Here is a 17,435-nt window from a genome sequence, read left to right on the forward strand (position 1 = left end):
AACTTTCAGTCCCTGCAGGGCTTCCGTGGCTCAACTTTGCAGTGTGGGTGGCATAGAAGGTTGACATATGGAGTACAACACTGGCTCACACTCCTACTTATCTCGGCCAGCCCCCGGAAACACTATGTCAATCTGGGTCCTCTGAGAACCAGACATCAAGACAGGTTTGGATGTGCAAGACATTTGTGAGGGGAAGAAACTGTGAAAGAAAAGCAAAGGAGCCAGGAGGGCCAGCAGACGGCTGTTCTGGCTTGGTCTCTGGTGACGGTGAGGAGAAGGCTGGCGGGAAGGTGGGTGGGAGGAAACAGACAAAACAGTGAGGTTCTGGGGAAAGCTTAACAAGCTGTCTCAGGTGCCTTCAAGTCAAGGCCACCTCTGAGAGAAAACTGGATCCCTATGTTGACCTAATGTGGTGTCTCTACCACCCTCAACCATGGCTGGGAACAGTCCAAAGGAAATGGCCTCAGAGCAGTGGACTCCAGGAAGAGCCTGAGGCTCTTCGTCATCCACACCTTGGAAAGCCAGGAAACTGAGAGGCATTCTCTTGACTGACCCAGTTCTGGAGCTGGACTTGAGGTAACTCAGGATCAAATTATGCTCAGGAAAGATAACCTTCTCCAGTTTTTCCTGTCCCCACTCTTTTCTGCATGTTTGTATTAGTATGTTTTTAAATAGTTTTTTTTTTTTAATAGTATCTCCTTCAATAAATTCTAACTCTGAGACATGGGAAATGATTCAGTGGAAAATTCTTATGCAAAAGTAGGATAACCTGAGCATGAGTGCCTGGAACCCATGTAAAAGGCCAGGCTTGGCAGTGCTTCTCTGGGATCCCAGGGAGATGGAGACAGAAGAATCCCAAGGGCTTGCTGGGTAACAAGTCTAGCCAAATTTGTGGGCTTTGGGTTCAGTAAGAGACTTTGCCTCGAAAACATAACTAAAGCAAACACAAACAAACAAAAAAAGAAAGATAGAAAAAGATATCCACCATGGACCTCTGTCCTCTTCATGTATACTCACTGGTTCACATATCTGCATTTATATGTGCACGAGCACACGGGCACAGGCATGCGCACGCACACACACAAATACACACACACACACACCTAATAAAATTTTTTTAAAAAGCCATTCTAACTTCACCTCAGCATGACTTTTGACAGGACAAGTGGTTATTTCCAGCCTAGACCAGGAAGGCAAGGTTCAGTATGTCCAGGCTAACTGGTACTGAGACACAGCCAAGTCTGAGGGAAAGAGAGTGGAGACTAGAGATGCAGAATTATCAGCAGTTGAAATAAATGGTCCCTGTGCTTTAGCTTTTAATTCTTACAAAGACTATTTGACATTTGTTTCCCCTCAATGGTTATTTTGATGACTGAAATATCATTCTGGATGCTGGTCTGTATTCATTGATGGCCACCCATTCTTACTACAAAGATAGTATTGTTGAAGAACAGTGCAGCTGCTACAAAATGGGGTCTGCCACAGCAACCATAGTGTCCCAATACACAGTGTGGTTTGTGGCCAGAGATTTATCTTTATACTCCGTCCCAGGGGGACACAGTTGGGTTTGAGCCACTGTTAACCCTTTGGCCTATGGCAACCCCTTTTGAAGAAGAAAAGGAGATTAGGGATGATATGTGTGTTTCATGGGGATGTAGTATATGTAGCATTTAGATATATACTGGCATGTGGGAGAATGGAGTGAATGAATGAATGTGCCTATTCATGGATAGGTGGTATGTATACATAGCTGGGCAGGGTCAAATTTGTATGAGTTGTATATGTAGGTGTATTTACACGTGGATAGAATATATGTGTAAGCATATGGAATGTGTGTCTGGGTAAATATATACATGTATGCATGTACATGTGTATAGGTGTATAGGTAGGATATATGTGTATACATATGTATATATGAGTATATGGTATGAAGTGGTTCGCTAAGTGGATAGTAAGGATACAGGTAGATGATAATTGCCTAAGTGTATATGAATGGATGGGTGGTATGTGTATGTATGTACATATAAGCAAGTAGTATGTATGTGTGGCTTGGTGGATGGTTTGTATATGGGTATGCATGTGCTAAGGTAGGTTGGTAGTATGTGTAGGTATATATGAGGATGGCTAAGTTCTGTGGTTATGGGTGTGTGTGTGTGTATGTGTGTGTAGGTGGGCAGTATGTATGTGTGCATATTGGACATGTGGACAGCTGCTACATGGCATGTGCATGTGGGGTTTAGAGGAGCTAATGTATGTGAATAGGGATGGAAATGGGTGGTGTGTGCTTATGTTGTAGGGGGAGCCTACCTAGGTGGTATGAGCCTGAGGTAGAGGTACTGGTATGTTTCTAAATGGATGATGTGTATAGATGGGTGTAGCTTGCTGAGTGGTGTATGCATAGAGAACTGGTGATGTGGTTATATATGAGTGTGTATGTGTGTGTGTTTGTGTTTGTGCACGCATGCATGTGTGTAGGCTAGCTAGCTGGTGTGTGTCTGGGTATGAACACGTATGTGATTGAATGAGCTGTGTGTAAACAGATGTCTGAGAAAGCTGGGTAGATGATGTGTCCATGAGTGTGAACAAGTGCATGGTTGGGTGGGTGGTGTGTGAACAGTTGGAAAAGGACAGTGGATGGGGAGAGTGTGAACAAATATATCAGATGTGTGAATTGGTGGGTGATAGGTGCATGAGTATGTATGCATAGGTAAGTAGAATGGTGGAATGCAGGTGGGAAGGCCTTAAGCATAGGCTTGCACAGGGATATGGTCCTGAAAGGGAGAACAATAGGAGTGCATCACTCCACCACAAGATAGCTGGGCTGTTATACATAGATCTCTGATGCTGTTAAGGTTCTACTCTGAGTGGTTGATTCCTCAGTCTCATCTCAGCCCCTATAACCCTCCTACTTGGTGGCCTTGATCCTTCCTAGAACAAGTTAATCAGACTTAATGCCAAAACCCCAAATCTCAAATGCTTGAGTACCAATATGGCACTTCACGGGGCATTTCACACCTGACCTCATATGATAGGCCTTGGTAAATTCAGGTGCACTCAAAATATTGCATAAAATTATCTGCAGATTATGTGTGAAACATAGACCATTCATGTTTAGGGTTTTTATTTCTATCTTCATGATCTCATCATGTATGCAAATATTCCAAAATCAAAAATAAAATCAAAATCTGAAACCTTTTGGGTCTCAAGCAAGGCTTTTGAATAAGAAATCCTGAACTAGTCTTTGGCTTTGAGACATTAGTCATTCCCGCTGTCTTTGCTCTCTGGCTAAGCCTCTGCCTTCAAAGGGACTCTTCAGACCACCACTGAGTGTTCAAAAGAGTCTGTGGGGGAATCTGAAAAAAGTAATCAAGATATTTCTTATGTATTAACTTATTTGTACACTATAAAGTCTAAACACAGGCCTTAATGAGAGGTCTACTGCTGAGGAAATGCACCCTGGACCAGCACCTGGAATAACAACAGAAGGACAGGATAACAGAAAGTGCATCCTCTGCACTGGAAAAATCACTCATGGTCCCTCTTTTCCTACTTCCCACCACCCCATCCCCAAACCAGCCACAAGAATTGAAAATAAAGAGTAATAAAACATATAATATGTTTTAATGGGGGACAGAGGAGGTTAGAACATGCTGCCTTTGATTTTTTTTTTCCAATCTTCCCTATTCTGAACTCTTCTCCATTGCTTCTGCACTTGAGCTAAGATGTTGGACAGGACTATGTTACTGTAATTCCCTTGCCTTCCCAGGCACATAGACTTTAGTGGTGCTTCTAGGGGACTAATGGGGTGGAAATGTCAGCTGTTTCTCTGTAGCTCTAATCTGCAAGCAGATGTATCTTCCAGAAAACCTGACTGCAATCAACAATGATCAACAATGTCTGATGGGGTCCTAGAAGCATCCACAATTTTGATAAGGCCACACAAACAGCTTGTGTTGTATGGAGATGGGGACTGCATGCTGGAGACTGAGTAGCTCAAAAGGAGAATAGAAAGCATAGTTCATAGTTGATACTCTCCCAGAAAAGCTAGGCCAACAGACATTGTAATTCCAAAGAGGAGCTATAACAAGTGCACATCTGATCCTAGACAAGACCAGATTAAGTGTGTCGTTGAGGTACATGAGATTCACTCTTCTCCAGCTCTCCAGACTGTAGCAAAGGGCTACAGAATACTGCTGTCCATCTGACAGTGCTGTGACATACAGAGAATCACTCAGTGCAGTATGCCAGGGCTGTTTCCAGAACTGTGGACCAGCCAAGATTACTAATCCAGTGTTGGATTTAGTGCAGGGTGCAAGGCACAGCACAAACTACCCCATTTCTGTTCTTTACATGTATGGTTCTCATTATGGACTCAAGTTATTGATGGGATAGAAGAGGTCATAAGGCCCTGAGATGCTATATGGTTTCCTGTGGGCTTCAACAGAGAAGGATCCAATCTCTAGGATTTGCCAATCAGCCTGCATGAGGTGGAATGAATCTGCATATGTGCAGAACAGCTAGAATGTTTCAAGCTTCCCAAAAGACTCCTCTATCTCCACAGATTCTTCCTTGGAATTAGGCTTTTGGTGAGGACAGTGAGCAGGGCCTAAACCTTAGACAGTCACTGGGCAGGTCTAGCTTGACATTAGGCTGTAAGTCAGACTCCTTTCCTACTCATGCCAGGCTTCTCCCATCACAAGACAAATGTTAAAGTCCCTCTTCTCTGGCAAGGTCCAGGTAATTCAGCTGAGAAAACAGAAACTACTTTACAGTGGTCTCCATGGGAACAGAAACAAACTGAACCCATTTCAAGCCAGCAAAAAAGACACCACGAGCTCCTCCTCCATGCTGCCTGCTCCAGAACCAAATTGTGTGCCACCCTGAGGGTTCCAATCATACTCAACACAGCCAGAGAAAATCATGGAAAGAGAAGATTCCTAATCAATCTAGGGAATTAACCTATCCAAGATAAGTAAGACCCGGCCACCAGTAACTTCAGAGGGCTGGGGTTTTTTTCTGGGTACCATTGAGATCACTCCATTATTTTATGCAGAGGAGCAGCATCTTGGAGAAGTTAAAGCACTTGCCTAAGGTCACTGGCTTTATATAAAAAGGAGTAGTAATAAACCCAAAGGCTATGGCAGGACTCAGCATCAGTATTCTCATGAATACATCAGTATTCTCATGAGATAGCCACAGACTATCTAATTGTCTGCTTTAAATAAAGATTATTTAAGTGAAAGCAGGAAACAAACAGTTGTCTGGGTCACCACAAGCAATGGCCACATCCTTCAGATATCATGAGTTTAAGCTGCCATCAGTTGGTAGTGCCCATGGTCTTCTAAGATTCCACAGTTCAATCAAAAAAAGATGGGTGCAGAATCTCAATAACTCAATAGTAGTTTTCATCATCCCTTCCCATCTGGACTTCACCCAAAGAGGCAACCATCCCAGTGCCAAGTAAGACTGGGAACCATCCTCTCCATGGGATAAAGCCAGGGGACTCCTAAGGAAAACCCCACTTTCTCTTGGAGCCTGCAAGCTAATGGGCTATTTCCATCTGCCATGTTTTCTCTTCCAGCATTCCTCTCCTCTCATTGAAGAATACAGGAAATCCCTTGGCACTGGGCTATTCAGAAGAACCAAGTTGGCTTGTTCAGGGTAGCCTCAGGCTTCCTTAAGCCTGTCATTGTAGAAATGGGAATGCCCCTAGGTGTTTTGCCTTACCACTACTATGTCTCATTCTACCATCTGATCCTTTCTGGCATGCTTCTGAATTTGAATTCTTGTTTCTCATTCTGAATTTATCTACAACTCCTTGCCACTACCATGCGCCTATTTTCACTTTGCTGATTTGAAGCAGAGGTATTGAGAGGGAAGCAGACTGACCATTTTGCTTGTTTAATTATAGAACTGGTATGATACATGTGCATATGATGTGTGCATGTAAGTCTTCCATGAGTCATTACCATAGAGGTTACAAGATTCTCAGTACGGGTTTTCTCTTGGTTTAGTACAGTTTTGAGGCCAAACACTTATTTTTAAAAGAGTTGTGTTTTGCTGGCAGTGATCATAAAAGCCAGCACCTGTCATAGTGTGAAGACCAAACAGGTTGATGTGAATCCCATCAGCTTGACACAAATCTGACACTTTTTCATTATTCTGCCCTAAGCATAGCCTTCTTTATACCAAGGAACCATGTATTTCTAGAAGTCTCCCAGTTTAGTTGCAAGGGTCATCATTCTACAAGGGACCAGGCTTCTGTTTTGCTTCTTGCCCCCAGACCCTAGGTTTCTCCCATTGACTTACCTTGTCTTACATCGTTTCTTCTATGCACTAAGGTGAACAAACACTTTAGGAAATGAAAAGCTAAAGTGAATAAACAGCATGGAACAGAATAGTAGCCAAAGTTAAGGAACCATCTTTCAATACAATATCCATGTAAGAGGTAAATCTTAGCTTCCCTCCTCACTATCAGAGAGAAATGACTCCAGGTAGAGTATAACACCTGTCTTCCAGGGGAGCCTCTGACTATGTGACCTTACAGAAGAGTCTCAGTCCCCCTTCACCTCAATGAGGGAACAGACTAGACAGTGTCCAAGGTCCCTTTCCAAGGACCTAAACATGTTTTCAGGAAGCTCTGGATACAAAGCTCTGCTCAGAATGTCTCTGGTATGGGTTGCCTAGTGGGAGGTTACAAATACTCTGATGTCATCACAATGATGTCATATGGTTCAATTAGAGTGTCCATAGTCACTCAAGGATCCAATCAAAGCTCCTCTAATCACAGCCTGGATCCTTCGAGGGGGAAAGCTAAAGTAGAATACAGCAGATAAGACAACTAGAACTCTGTCATCTCTTAAATATATTCAGAAGTTAGTGACACACTGGACTTTTGGCTTCCAGGAAGGGTAGAATTCTAAAAGCCACCCATTTCTGTTCTATAGCAAGACTATACATTATCTGAAAGAGGGCTTTTGGCAGGCCACTAACAGTGGGACTTGCAGGTCACAAGGGCTGTCCTGTTATGTGTCTGCTGTCAGAATCAGACTCCATGGTCTCTGTAACTCACTCACAATATTCCTTTAAAGACTGGCAAGTTCATTCATGCCTCTCTTTTCTAATCATCTCTCCCAGAGGTCTAAGTCATGGCTACTTCCATCTGAGATGTGTCAGCGGCCTGCCTCCCAACTGCCATGTTCATCCATAATCCATTCTGCAAGCTGCAACAAGAATAGGAACTCAAGGATATAAACCAGGGTCCATAACCCCATTACATGAGTTATATCAATCATGAACCATCACCTCTAGAATTACAACTGAAATGACCCTCAGAAACTATGCTTATTTTCTGACCCTTGCAGGACAGGCTGGAAGCTTGACATTGGGCCACACTTTCTTCTCTCTGCTCTACTCAGTAGCAGAATGAGCCCTGAGGTTTCCTGCTGAGGTCCTGTAGGGAACAGAAGACTATACAGGCCAGTTTATGTTTAGAAAAAAAATGGTACTGGTAGAAATATCCAGCATTGGCTGAGATATCTAAGCTTGGACAACGGGGAGTCTATGTGTTAGCAACAAAATGGTTGACATTGGTTGTCCAGAGAATCCAAAAGTAAACAGTGGTGTAATCTGTTACATAACCATTTCTGGCTGGGTGCCACCTTTTTGTGGGTTTTACATAAGTATGGCTCTCAAGTCAGACTCTTTAAGCTTGCCCTTTGCCTCTGTCTTCACCGGCCTTTCTGTGTGGATCTGAATGTCTATTTCCTTGCACCCAATGCGCCAGTCTGTCTGTACCTATGCCAGCCTGTGTATAGCCCTTGTGTGACAGTGTATGCCTGCCTCATGGTCTGTGCTCTGATGAATAAAGTATGTCTTTTCTTGCCTCAACTCAAAATATCTTCAACTTCTTGGTCCCCCTTTGGCCATCCTCCTCTCCTGGTATCAGAGCCTGGACCTCACAGGCACACTGTGTGTCCTGGATATACCCCTTGTCTTAGTTATCAATGTTATATTGCTATGAAAAGACACTGTGACTAAGGCAACATATAGGATAAAGTATTTAACTGGGGCTTGCTTGCAGTTTCCCATGGTTAGTCCATGAACATCATGGCAGGAACCATGGCAGGCAGACAGGCAGGCAAGCAGTAGGCAGGCAGACAGGCAGGCACTGGAGCAATAGCTGAAAGCTAACATCTGACCTACCCTGCACAGCAGAAAGAGAACAAGACTAGACCTGGCATCAGCTTCTGAAACCTTTAAGCCCACCCCAGTGACACGCCTCCCCTCATGAGGCTACAATTCTCAATCCTTCTTAAGTCGTCTATCAGTTGGGATTCAAACATTCAAATATGAGTTGATGGGGGCTATTCTCATTCAAACCAACACGTGGTCCCTTCCCTTCTCTAAGTCTCAGAACATCTCTACTTCCCTTCTTTTCAGGACTTTACTAGGTTGTCACTGTCACAGAGCTTTGTAGCAAGATCAGCCCTCCTTACGGGCAATCATGGAAGCTATCCCTAGCCTTATCGTTCTCTGAGTTGTGATTTCCCAATCATATAGGTCTTGGCTTGATGCATGTGTATCGCTTGCTCTGTGTACTCTGGCCAAGCACAGTGGCCACTTAGCCACAAATCCAGACCAACTATAACTATTTTAGTTTAAACATTTGTCCAAAAGTAATCACTCAGTAAACAACATATCTGAGAAATAAATATGCTTAGCACTGTGAAGCATTCATAGATTAATGAGGCAAGACCTCTGTGATTCAGAGCACAGAAATCATGATGTAACAGCACTGGTGAACAGACTATACTGTGAAACTGACTAGGTATAAAAACAATATAACCTTATAACTCTTCTGTCTTACTGAGCCCAGTTTTACCTTTCCCATAGGAATGACAACATGTTTGTGTCCCTTGGTCATGTTAAACTCCCACCCCCCATGTCATCTGCATTTTCCTAGCCATAGTGAAACATTTCACTTCTTGTAAATAACAAAATCCCTTTTTTGTATTACTACATACAATTCTCAGTTATTGGCACAGGGACACTGCTGTAAACTTTAAGTAACTAGAATAACTGAGGTTCCTCTAACAGACAGCCTGATTAAATGTGCTGAGTCATTTCAGTTTGTATTAGGCCAACAGCGAGTTTAGGGCCACATCCATGTTTACAGAATGCCTCATACTCTCAGGCGTGTAGCCTGTTTTAGCTACTTTGTGGGTTCTTCCTTCCTTTTCCCACCCTTCATCCCACTGCTGGTTTCACCCCTATCAGTAGATAAGAGAGAAAGAAGGGACAGAAAAAGAGAGAAATCCTTGACTCATATCTTTCTTGTTTCTTCTTTGAGCATAACTATTAACAAACTACAATCAACTTCCCTGAACAACCACCAACCATCAACCCTGCCTCTCAGGGCCCTAGCATTTGTATACCCTCAGAGAAATTTCCAGAATCCCAAACATCACAAAGTTGCAGACACTATCTGGAGCTGGCAAAGCCCTGCTTCTGCTAAAGCAGGAGGCAAACCATGGTCAGCTAATATGGAGGAACCCCATATCCCTATGGCTGGGCTTAAAACAAAAATATATTCTAAAACTACTGCTGTGTCTTTTAAAGAAACCAACATTTCAGAATTCCCACTGTACAGGTGTGTCTGTTGTCACTTTCACAGCTCTGCAGTTCCAGCACTGAGCTGTGATTTTGTCTGGTTGGTAGGTCACAGCTAGTGTTGACTAGTGTTCATAAACCCTTGAATGAACACTCATATCTAAGCATTTTCTAGACATTTCCATTTCCCACTAGCAAAGCTGTTTCCAACCCTCATGCCCACTCTACAAATGAATGAGCTGTTGGCCAGTACAACCCAGGACCCAAGATATTTTTGAGAATCCAGAGGGCATGATCAAAACAATATGCAGAGTAATCCAACATCTAATATTGGTATGAATTTGGCTGCAGTCTCATTCACAATCCATTTCTTCACCCACTCATTCACTCACTCAACAAACACTGTGTACCCATACCCTCGTTCACTGTGTTAGGGAATGAGGATGTGCTGGAGAGGAGACTGGTGTAGCTTTAGGGACCACAGTAAGTGGAAGAAAAAGAGGCTTAAAATCAATACATAAACTCACGGTGTTGGAAAAAAGTCTAGCACTAAGAACTTGTATAATATACAAGGCCTACTCTACCTTAAAGCATCAAGAAGGTTCTTTTGAGAAAGTAATACCTTTGCCAAACTCTGAAAGAAGAAAAACACTGTTTCATGAAAAAAATACATATATATATATATATATATATATATATATATATATATACACACACACACACACACACACACACACACACACACACACACACATATATATGAAGATCAGAATTTTTATGCTTGAGTAAAAAGCCTTTGAGGAAGGGTACGGGAGCCTTTTATGAGGGATTCAGATTGACCAGAGTGACCAAAACCAAAGGCTGGAGAGGAAACAAGAGGGTGTGGAAGGTGAAATGAAGTGCCAAGAAGTGGGAGCTCTGCACAGATCATGGCCTTGTGGACTTTGTCCAATTTTGAGGAGTTTGGTTTTGATTTTGTGAACTCCACACAACTGGAAGTCCACACAATCTGGTAATATCCCATATTCCTTTGTTAATCAACAAATAGGAGTAAATATAAATTTCTAAGGCAAGTCATAAAGCATGTGACAATCGTTCTCCTTACTGAGTTCAGCAACAAACTCCCATGGGCAGTAGAACAGCGTTATAAATTTGCAAGAAACACACACACACACACACACACACACACACACACACACAAAGAGTTCTAGAATAACCACTTGGATCATTTCAGAGTCTCTGTCCCTTGGAATGACCAATATTCTGGTTTTTCTAGACCTTGGACATCAGTGCTCAATTCAGATGTCACTTATCATTTCCCAGGAACATGCAAGCAGCTATTCCAATCAATGGCCTGTGTCCTGATGCATCGATTCATCTTGGCCTTTCCAGGGGTCTCTCTGCACAGTGTCCCTGCTTGTTAAAGGCAGTGTGCTGCCTCATAATGATAATGCTTTGCACTTACCGAGCACGTTGCCCAGAGGTGTCTCAAAGCATTCTGCAAACATTTAATTAAGTTAGTTTAGTGGCTGCAGGGGAGTCTCAGCCTCTAGGCACCAAGAGTTCTGGATAGGAGGGGATCTTGAGAGATAAGTGGAAGTTTGGCCTCTGGTGCCTACCGGTTTGGGGGTACAAAAGAGAGTGGATAGCTGTAGAGGGAGTTTCTACGTTGCCAAGCAAACTGTCACACATGAATGGCCATGTGTGTCACAGACTCCTGCCATGTACCAACAGGAAGGGCACTGAGGCTGAAGGCTCCAGTTGCTGTTCTCTTAGAGGGGCAAAGCCATGAGGCAAGAGGAAGATGGGCTTGCTTTTTGTAAGGAGCTGTGGCTGAGACTTTAAGAGTAGCTAAACTGAGGCTCTGTGTGAGTGTGTGTATGAACACATGAGAATACGTGTGTGTGTGTGTGTGTGTGTGTGTGTGTGTGTGTGTGTACATTCATCAGAAGGAGTGACTCTGTGACTGCCAGAGAATGATGAAACTCCAACAGCACCGTGCATGCTTGCACACACACCTACAGAAAAGTAATCACAAATATGTTTGTCTTCGTGTTCACCTCTGGGTTAGAATTTTTTTCTGCTCCATCCTCTCAGTTGCCTTTATGTGCTTCTGAATGAATGATCAAAATCCAGCTACTGTAACTATACCTGTTCCTATCATATCATGCCACCTGTGTCAAGGCACAGGCAACTAAGGCTTGAGAAATCAGTAGCACATTCTAAGTCTTCAGCTCCTGGCTATAGTATAAATGGAAAGAACAGATGACCTCAGGACCTAGAGCTACACAGAGATCATCGTCAGGAGTGGGACAGCAGAACAGAGCCACCCCAAGGTGACACCAGCCCTGCTCAGCCTCCATGTCTAGAAGGTTCCACCAATATCCAAAGGTGCCAGTATCCACCATCCCTGACAGCTTGACGTGTCGGCAGCCACAGGCCATCTGTGGACTGACACTTGAGTTCTGTGACAGGAAGAGTGGGTCTGCTTCCATCTGCCCTCTTCCTCCAGCTGCAGGCAGCTGCAGACAGATGGCAACCCTCCATAAGCAGACAGGGTAGAAGGCTGATGGGCTTCAAGCCAGGGAGCCAAGGTGAGGAAAGCCTAGTCCACAGGCTGAAAAGTCATGCAAACATGAAGCTATGAGATTGTGCTACCGAAATCGCCACCTGTTCAAAGCTGCTGAATAAGTCTACATACCCTGCACCTCACTGAAAACATTACCAAGCAGCCCCTTAGGAAAGCAAAGAAGACACACGCTCACCACTAGCTTTACACGTTAGAAAAATCAAAGTCCAAGTCAGTATATGTCTTCAGTGGAGTCAAAAAGAAGGGAAAAGGGAAAGAGTTTTCTAGTTTGGTGTACTTTGGTTTTGAAGCTGGGAGATGTCTTAATTCATCTGAACATATATAAAGTCTCGTTGAATAAAGGAATTCATGTATTGTATTCAGCTAGCTTTTATCAGCATGGCAAAGACAGGCAAGTCAGTACAGTTCCATCTTTTCTTGCGCCTTCTTCAACAGTGAGAGCCATATTTTCTAGTCACCTACACATGAGCATCCTTCTCTCTTTGCTATGCTGATAGAGACTGGGATGTGTTCTATTATGATAACAACTCTTAAGCTGTCCCTTCTTAACATCTAGCCTAGATTTTTGTTTTTCCTGTCCAATAGGATGCAGGAGGCATACAGAATTGAAACGTTTTTTACAGACTGGCACATTGAGACCTGGAGAAAAAAAAAACTAAATACATTCCAAAAGGCTCTGAAACAAAGCCTGTAAACTTCTGAAACTTCTCAGCTTTCAGCATGCACAGAAGCTTGTGTGGAGATTCATTGAGTGGGAAACTGCCCACTGACATGCTGCCCCATGAAGCTCAGATGCCAGGCTGAATCTGTGAGCATAGGTGCTATTTCCAGTGGCTGACATAGGAGATCCCGGCACTAGAATTGCCAGACAACAAACACAAGCAGGTTTGGGCTACCTAAGGCATCTCCTAAATGTTCCAGGCTTTGGGGCTGTGGCTGAGGGTGCCACATGAGGAAAATAAGGAGGCAAGCATGCCTGGAGCAACACGCAAGCATCTCATTCCATCTGGGATCACTGATTGATCTCACACTGCCCAGCTCCAGGCAACTAAAACGCCAGGCATTGCCTGTCTTCTTCTAAGTGCCTGCTATTGTCACTGGCCAGTGCTGAATGCCAACAGGACATGGTCTGACCTTATTAATATGCCAATCATTTACAGGGATTGAGAGCCACATGAAAGCTGGGTTGGGAAGAAAGTATTGGCAAATGAGTAATGAAACCTTTCAATAATCAGATGCCTAGACCTTGGATCTAACTCTCAGTGGACCCTGCGGCTTACAATCTCCTGCTTGGCTCCTCTCACACAAGGAAACAGCCTTTCAGGCTTCTCAACACTAGGAAGGAGTAGGGACAGAAATCACCAAAATTGGCTAAAAATTGTTCATGCCCTTGTCTCAGTCCAAAGACCCACGATCCTTCATGAAGTAAAATATACAAAGGAGAAAGAGACCTGCAAAAGATGAGGACATCTCAAGCCTCTGGGAATTTTCCAGCCAAGCCCAAGTCTTTCTGACAGTCAATGATGGGAAATCTGTTTAAGATGTGACAGGTCACAAACTCTGGCTCAGTCTTCATAGCAATTCTCTATTCAGTACATGGGAGAGAAGACCCCTGAATACCTAGGGGTAAAGGGGACACACTGGAGGAAAGGTCCATATAGTAGAAAATCAGGCTTCCACTATCCCAACCTGTCTCGTGGCTATGACACTAAAAAAGTGGGAGGAAGATGTGTTTTCACCCAAAGGCTGCATTTCATGGACAGTGACTTTGAACTAGATAAATTGGTCTTGAAGTCATCAGAGGAACCTAAATACTCAGCATTTATACATATTCCTGTCTAAGACGGACTTCACATGTTGAGCTGAGCTATCCCAGGTGGTCTAATGCAAATATCCAGCAGTCTAACTCCCGGCTCTCCATCCTACTTATCTTCCATCAATGCCAGATTCAAGGTCATAAAGACTCCTGGGACCGATGAAGTGGCACAGTGGAAAATCATTGCCTACCAAGGACTTAGGTTCCCAGTGCACTGCATGCACATACATGCGTACGTGTGCACATGCACGCATGCATGCGCACGTGCATATACACACATACACAAAATGAACACACATATACACACACAAGCACACACACATGCACACACATAGAAATACTCTTATCAAAGATCCCAATGTCTCTTCTACCTGGACAACCAACTCGGCCTCATCATTCCCTTCTTGGATGCCAGGGTCTCAGAACTGTGCTTCTTAGCATGAACACGTTGTCAACCACATCCCTTTCCCTGTCTGTCTTGGATGTGAGCTCAATAGTCTGCCCTTGCAAATGGTCTTTCCACCCTTGAAATTCTGCTTAGGAAAACAATTTATGAACATCAGTCTCCTCTGGGAAGTACCAGGCAACAGGCAACCAACAGCATAACCTGAAAATGATTCTGAGTTGAAAAGGGGTATTTTTTTTTTTGCAAAGAAATGAAAAGCTACAGACTGAGATAGCACAGAGGCCTAACCAGGTCAAGGTTTTGTGATCACATTAGCCTGGTTTTACCTGCTGGGAGAGTAAACAGCTAACAAGCTGGTGTTGACCTCTTGGGAGGGAAGGCAGGATTTGAAACAAAAGAAAAAGAATTAAAAAGAAGTCTGAAGACATTGAAGTAAGTAAAGGACGTGAGCAATGAAGAACCACAGGACTTCTGGATGCAGCGGGATTCCAGGTTCGGATCATGCTGGAGGCCTTGGGTGCCTTCTTTCTCTTCTTTCCACTAACACTAACTTTTCTTCCTTCCTATTCCTGATCTCTCGGGTCTGAGCATCTATCAGAGTAGATAGTGAGGCTGCCTACTGGGGTAAAGGCAACCCTGGTCAGTTGTTTATCTTGCTGTCCCAAATAACTGCAGCTGGCCTATCACCCTTACACTGGCACCCAGGCAGGGTTCAGGAAACTGCGGTGGAGGCCCCTTTCAAGTCTTAGGTAGTCTATTGCTGTAAGTCAGGACTTGCTGCTCCTGCAAGTACAGTGCTTTAGGGTACTAGGATATCCCTAGAGGAAAGTTTCATGCCAGTTCCTGGCTCATTGGGGTGCACTGTGTCCAGCCTCAGCCTGCTGGACTTACTCACTGTCTGTCTTTAGGATAGCCATAGAGAATCCAGAGATCTTGTGAAGTATGTCTTTACCCATCCTCCCCACCCATTCCTCAAGATGGTACTAACCCAACCACAGTGGGAGGAGCGGTTAGTCCATGATAAGCTTCCTGAACTCTCAGGAAAGTTTATCATTTTTTTAAAGGACCAGAAGCACCCACCTGGCTCCCTCTACCAGGCTCAAGCAGGTACTGAGCACTGTGGCTTTCCCCACTCCCCCTGGTATACTGGAGACCCTAGAAGAAGAAAAGGGATACCCTCCCAACTCTAAATTTGCCAGTCCCAAAAGACATCTGGGAACTTGGTTTAGAAATCATCTCTTCTCAGAAAACTACAATTCAGAACTTAATGAGGGAGACACAAAATTTCCAAATTAATTTAAATGTACTTAATAAAGTAACACAACATTATACAATGGATATCTTTTCTTTAAAAAAAAAATCAATTCTTTCTCTTTCCACCCAATGAAGTTCCATTTTTTTTTTCTAATTTTCTCTGGTAGCCTAGAAGTACTTTGGAGAATTACATTTAAAAGAAAGGGGAGAAAGGGGAGAAAACCTGACCAAGGGATTCTGAATACAAAATGAATTACTGTGCTTTACCTATGAATGTGAGGGCTAAGAATTTTGGCATTCATGACTGTACATATGTTAGGGAATTTAGGTTTAAACTAATGTTTAACAGAAAACATGCTATCTATCTCCATTTGCAACAACAAGAGGAGAGGGTGTGGGGGGGAGGCAGCGAAATGCCCCTAAAGGGTGAGGTTTAGTGTAGAAGACCCAGAGACCCTTTGATGCTGCCTAAAATGTTGGAGCCTTCCCAACCCCTTCAGCATTGTGTGAAAGATGCCTGCGGGCATCGTCCTCTGCTTGCAGAGGGCTCCGATGCAATTACCAACCCTATTAAGACGTGGGGAATCTGCAAGGAGTCTAGCAGGCTGACTGGAGAAGGTTGCATTGCGTTGCAGCATCTTACCTGGGTCACTGCAGACTTGGTTTGCCCAAACAAGTAAGTGCCGTGAGAAAGAGCACTGCATTAACATCTCTTCCCAAGGTAGGGACTCTCACAACCCTGGACTCTGGACTAGATTCCCCAACCTTCACCCAGCTTGGACCAGATCAAATCTATTAGGGAAAATTCATGTCTCTGCTATGATATGAAGATTAGGAAGGAGAAAGTGCATTTCAAAGGCATAATCTGCCCATTTAGTGGAAGGATAAAGAAAGGACCAGAGGTAGTGGAAGGGTTGTGTTAAGACCAAAAAAAAAAAAAAAAAAAAAAATGCAGTAAGGAAGAATTCATTAAAAGGATGAGAAGGCAAGCAGGGAGGTGGAGATCTGGAGTGGGAATAGAGGGGAGGATTCAGAAAGAAGGAAAAAAGGAGAGGAGAGAGCATTGGGAAGAGAGAAAAAAAACAGGAAGGGGGAAAGATAAAAATGCACGGGAAACAGAGACGCAGAGATCTACAAGGATTCAGAAAAACAGAGACCAGTACTGAGCGAGCAGGATGCCAGCTCCTGCTGCAGGTCCCGACAGCAGCGCGCAAGAAGAAGGCTTTTGCGCCCCGGAGTTTGAGCCTCTCTTCTCTCACCCCTGGGACCACAGCTGGTCAATGCCAGCTGTGCCTTCCACGGAACCAGCAGCGCCTTGCAGCACGGTGTGGATTTCGAACCCAGCTCCCCGGAAGGGAGTAAATCGCTTGCTGAGGGGCATCTGTCTGCCTGAGAGCCAGCTAGCCACTGAGTGTGTATGTCTGTGCTTGTGTGCGTGCACACAGCAAGCCTACCTTCACTCCCATGCCTCTTGCACTCCCTCTTTTCCTCCTTGCCTCTCCCTCTTTTCCCTTCCCCTTCTGCCCTAGCAGTGGCACCATCGCCCACAGAGAGAAAACACCCTTCTTTGCTGGGTACCTGGGATGAAGAGCAGGGCAGTGGTGGCCGAGAAGACGATCCAGTAGGCGGGATGGTACATCTCGAGGCTGTGGTGCACGGCGGCCCGGCAAGCTCCTGCTGCTGCTGCTGCTGCTACTGCTGCTGCTGCTGCTACCGAGGCTGCTTCCTCTGTGCTGAATTCTGAGCAGGTTTAAATC

General features: G+C 44.2%; 1 protein-coding gene across 1 annotated transcript in view; it reads right to left on the reverse strand.

The window, feature by feature from the left end:
* Positions 1–17,387, reverse strand: part of Opcml (opioid binding protein/cell adhesion molecule like) — a 1,093,816-nt gene extending 1,076,429 nt beyond the window's left edge. The window contains exon 1 of the mRNA XM_076939692.1: positions 17,257–17,387. Within this exon, the coding sequence (XP_076795807.1) occupies positions 17,257–17,317 (61 nt within the window). The 5' untranslated portion in view covers positions 17,318–17,387. The remainder of the gene's footprint in view (positions 1–17,256) is intronic.
* Between the last annotated feature and the right edge of the window lie 48 nt (positions 17,388–17,435).

This window comes from Arvicanthis niloticus, chromosome 8 (genome assembly GCF_011762505.2).
Source record: "Arvicanthis niloticus isolate mArvNil1 chromosome 8, mArvNil1.pat.X, whole genome shotgun sequence".
NCBI lineage: Eukaryota > Metazoa > Chordata > Mammalia > Rodentia > Muridae > Arvicanthis > Arvicanthis niloticus.